The 5,071-nt window shown below is 39.9% G+C and overlaps 1 protein-coding gene across 5 annotated transcripts; it reads right to left on the reverse strand.

The window, feature by feature from the left end:
* Window positions 1–266: 266 nt before the first annotated feature.
* Window positions 267–4,423, reverse strand: lysmd4 (LysM, putative peptidoglycan-binding, domain containing 4). 5 transcript variants are annotated; one of them, XM_028585560.1, is made up of 3 exons: window positions 4,071–4,423; window positions 1,979–2,124; window positions 267–1,874 (listed from the first exon to the last, which is right to left on the reverse strand). In XM_028585560.1, the coding sequence occupies exons 2-3, from the start codon at window positions 2,102–2,104 to the stop codon at window positions 1,329–1,331; spliced, it is 672 nt and encodes a 223-aa protein (XP_028441361.1). In that variant the 5' UTR covers window positions 2,105–2,124; window positions 4,071–4,423; the 3' UTR covers window positions 267–1,328. The 5 variants fall into 5 exon arrangements, with proteins under 5 accessions (XP_028441361.1, XP_028441359.1, XP_028441358.1 ...); XM_028585558.1 differs by having other exon boundaries at window positions 1,979–2,256; window positions 4,024–4,423; XM_028585557.1 differs by having other exon boundaries at window positions 1,979–2,256; window positions 4,071–4,422.
* Window positions 4,424–5,071: the final 648 nt, after the last annotated feature.

The following is a 5,071-nucleotide window of genomic DNA, read 5'->3' on the forward strand; positions in this document are numbered from 1 at the left end:
TGCCATCTTTTGGTAACCATAGGTACTGCAACTAATCAAAACAGTATACTGCCAAAACACAGTACATATTCTATATCTACCTTTTTTGTGTCCTTAATAAAGTCATTATTCTATTAAAATATGTATATATATTTAGCTGTAGATTTGCTGTCGGTAGTCTAATCCCAGCAAATTGTGTGTCTGTGTGTATAATCTCAATACACAAGTATAAAATAAGAAAGATAAGTTAAAGAAAAACAGACAAAAGAAAAGACATCGTCATGTCAGAGAATACTAACATGCTTTATAAAAATGTTCTTGCACATCAATCATGTCAATTTTTCCATCAAAATGTTTTCAAATTGACTTAAAAAAATATGTCAACAAAATCCAGTTTCATAAATTAAAATACTTCAGATTTTAAAAAGTGCATTGGACAAGCCACGCAAATTCACCACCTGCTCATGGTGGACTCAATTACCCATCAAACAACGTAAAATGGAGTATGCAATACTGTTTAAACCTGAAAATTAAGTACTTTTTTTTTAATTATATTTCACACTTAATTCAGGGAAATTATAGATGACTAAATGTCATTTTCAAAATGCAACACCTTGTATTTTAAATATTGCAAGGTGAATACATATAATCTACTAAAATGTGTATTGCACGAAATTCTTACTGTAAACACAAAACACAACCACAAATAAGTTAAATCAAACAAGGCACACAATTAATGATCAATCCCATGTCAAATACAGTTCAACTTTCAATTTGTCTCTCATTTTATAATTTTTAGGCAAATGTTTAAAAATATATTACTGTATTGGAACAGATATCAAGATTGCGCCCAATATGACACCGATATGATGACACTTGATACTGACAACAGGCACTGGTGGAAAGGCAGGCTGTGATAAAGTCTACACAGACAAATACATTTTCCATTTGCAATTATTCAGTGTGTGTCATGTGAGGAGGTTTAAGACACAACCATTTAATACCTCACATTTAGTAAAGCACCTGAGGACCTGTAATCCCAACACAACTGTTTTGAAAACAAAGGATCAGGGATCAATAGGATCAATAGGAAACAGTACTCTGAAAGCTGTTTGAAAAAAAACGTTAGTGTCCTAAATGGTCACACAAATGGGAACAGTGTGCAGCCATTTCACTTCAAGACAATCAATGAAGTATCTGTCTCAGGCATCGCATTTATAGTATAACATTAAAAGGTGACATGTACTGAAATGTGGTGGTATTGCATTGCTTTATCTTGATTGTCACCTACTTCTGAGACCATCTTACCCAACAGTTTTCAAAAATGATTCTGGTTTTCTGAGTCTGTACTATCCTGGTCCTCTTGTACTAAGGCCTGTCCCCGAGGAGTTTGACGAGATGGTGGATGACTGTAAAGCACCACTACCATCCGTTGGTAAAACTACTCCATTATCTTTTGTTTTAAAATAAATCACATAAAATAATGGCAGGACGATGCCTATCAGGAGCATGGCCACTACAGCATTCCACCACTGGATGCCCCAGTCTGCACCGTGACTGGTCAGGCGCTGTCCTCTGGAACCAAACCTTTGCTGTTTTTCTGAGTTTAACAAGAAATCCTCATCTTGATCATTTGTGATCTGAATCAGTTTTTCAATATCGTGGTCCACATCCATTAGAAAGTCTTTGACCTCCTGTAGATGTGGTTGGGCTCTGGCTCGGTCTGGAGGCTTCACTGGTGGGGTGGATGAATGTGGTATTTCTCCTTGAGGGTCACCTAGGTCTGTGCACATCTCCATTAAAAAGCTGTGTTTCTGAACAGGTATTTTGATAGATTTCAGTGCAAATAAATCTTGCCCCTGCATAAGGTTGTTCACCCGCTTTATATCTGCCACCTGTTGACAGAAACAGGAATGTCAACACTAAATATGCCACTGAAAACATCAACACCAGAAATGATTTTTGAAAAAGAACTTCAGTGACTATCCAAAATCTTTACCTTACAGCCATATTGCAGTGCAAGCTTGTTGAGGTTGTCACCATCTAACAACTCCCGCTCCAGCAGCTGGATGTTCCCCAGACTGTCCTGTTCTTGCTCTTGGAAAACCCGCGGCCTCATCTCCATGACGTTAAGCTCCTCATCATCTGAGGAAACAGTAGACTCATTGGGCCTCCTATTGAACATGTAAACCTGGCCATCTGCACTGGCATGGACATCCACCGGGGCCTGGAAAGCCCGTGAAACGTGCTCCCCTCGCCGCATAATCAATCACCAGCCTGTAAGGAATGTCCCAACATTAAAGCAAGGATACAAATAAAGACTTTTTTAAACTTTACTCCAAACTCAGATATACATGTGCAAGGTTTTCTCATAGGTTTCTTTCATGTCTCTTAGACTCAAGCAACATTTGAGCATCTTATCAATCAAGATAAAATGAATATGAAATATTTTCTAAGAGTCTCAGCCATTGGCACACAGCCTCATAGCAGGTGTAGTTGTTGAATGCTAAAAGGAGACCAACAACTGAAAAATCTTCTTTATTACAAAAAATACAGTTATCTATACACAGTAACATAAAGTGTTAAATGTCGGGTGAGCATTCCTACAGACACCCAGCATTCATGTTAAATTATGTTTTGACTTAATGTCAGGCCTCACAGTGGGAATCAGGCTGTGCCGTCTTGAATCTACTGGACCACATGACAGGTGACACCATTCTCTAACCCTGACCTAACGTACCTTTAATCTGCCTTTAAATCCTACACTCACCCAAGTAGAGAGCATAGACTTTTTGGCTTGACCTGGCTTTATGTCTATATTAACTTATATCTGCTTACACAGTGGCTGGCCCCACTGGCCTTTTTTAGGCAGTTTCATCCGAAAGACATGATGGCCCGCTCAGTAGTCCAGCTGTCATCACTGCTTATAGCTCTACAAGTCTTATACGTACTATTTATGTAAGAAACTCTCCATACCATTGTCTGACCCAATGCACCGGTCATCAGATCCTAGCCTCACCTAAGCAACCAGCAGATACTTGGCCATGACCCAACCTTATATTATCTACATTCTATCTGCTTAGGCTAAACTGCAGTGGCTGGCCACTATCACTGTTTATCTACTCGCACACTTGTCTTACTAATAGCTACAAGTAAGCAACCCATTGGTTATGAGAAACCTTTCATGAGCCATGTCCCTTGACCTGGCTGTCTTACCAAAGAAAAGAACATGGTTTCAATTTGAAGAGTGCAGGCAAGTGCCGTTTCGTTGAGTTGGGCCCACAACACAAGACTAATGTTCATTTTTACTTTTGGTGGTCACAAGCTCAAAGAGAACATTTGGTTAACGGCAACATATCAGTCTCGAGTACAATACCTTATGTCATAAAAAACATCCGCCTTATAATTGCGAAGATGGCTGCTTTCAAATAAGAGTGCGCTCGCTATGTTTTGCTCACTTTTTAAAGAGGAACTGCAAAACACATGGAGCAGCATCAGCGTTGCCATGGTTACCTGAGATTGAATACAGCTACATAAAACTAGCTAGATCACACGTGTCCTTGACAATTCTTACAATTTATGGGTCGTGTAAAGAGTAGTTTATATTTGGGGTCAATACTAATGCCACATATCTAACGATACTATGACTCTGGCTGGTCTGCTTTGCGTTCCCAACACATAACGTTACAACCCGCACCAGAGTTCACTTGCGGGTCGATAAGGTGTGGGGGGGGGCTAAAAAGGGGAGACCAAAGCAAACAGACAAACGTCGTTTGACAGCACCATGCATGTTTCAAATATTAACATGAAGTATTTACATGCATTTTAGTTACCTAGCTAGCAACGTTAACGTTATACAAACTAAGTTAACGCAAACAACAGTTCTAGCAGGTTAGCTTTAGCTTTTGACGTTCAGCATGTTAGGTTGACCTAAATTCCATGGCAGACAGCAAGTCAGCGAACTGCTTTACTTCAGCTCCAGTTACAGTTAACTTTAGCCAGCCAGCTCGTGTGCTTGACACCACATGGATAGATACTACTTACAGAAATACAGTGTCAAAGACTTTGCTCTCCTGTCCCCAACTAGTTACCTTATCCAAATGCTTTGGCAACAGTATTGCAGGACACCACCTTCCCACAGCAGTCCTACCTGCTACTAACATATTACAACAGCAACTTGTGGCACGGCGCTAGCTACTGGTTAGCCTACTTCTTCTTCTTTGTCTTTTACCGACAGCTTGCAGCCTTAATTTTGCACTACTGCCATCTTCTGGAGTTAGCTAACTCCTCCAGTGTCTAGTATATGTCAGATTTTCCTTATCAGTCCTGTTCTCATTAGGAAGCTGACCAAGCATCTTCAGCCTTGCCCACTTTTCTCTTAATACATTCATGACTTTCACACTCCTGTGTCATCCATAGACAGTATATAAGTATCATCATCAGCTGCTGCTTCTTCTTCTTCTTCTTCTTCTTCTTCTTCTTCTTCCCCTACTTCTAAACATACCTACTTCTTTTGGATTGACTGTAAACTCATATGTCAATGAGTGTAAATGGCTCCTTTTTTATTGCGTTATCCCAGTGCTGTTGCTAATGTTGAGTTAGGCCTATACTTTTCGCCACATTATACATTGTCCCTATTTTGATAATTCAATATTGACTTCAATTTCGTTTTTACCTGCCTCTTTTTCCAACCTGTCTGCTCTCTCATGTGCAGGGACCCTCATAAATGTTATATTTCCCCCTGTCTAACCATTCTAGAATTTGTAAACAAGCCCTCTCAGGGCCGACACAGTTGCCTACTTCTTTTTCTTGTTGAGTTCTATGGCGTTGGCATCATGGATGTATTGGATGTATTCTAAGACCATCCATCCATCCATCCACATGAGATGCTTTACCACCACCTACTGGGTCGTAACAGTTTCACAGTGCAATCTATTTACAGTGGACATAGCAGCAATGACGTCACCCATTGGTTTGTGGACTGCCGTTTTGAAGCACGGATGTAGAATCCCATGTACACTGTCCTGCTGCCTCAAATACTTGCAAGTACCACAAATGTATATTAATCAAATACAATATTTACTCTTTCCAC

Source organism: Perca flavescens, chromosome 8, assembly GCF_004354835.1.
Source record: "Perca flavescens isolate YP-PL-M2 chromosome 8, PFLA_1.0, whole genome shotgun sequence".
Classification (NCBI taxonomy): Eukaryota; Metazoa; Chordata; class Actinopteri; order Perciformes; family Percidae; genus Perca; species Perca flavescens.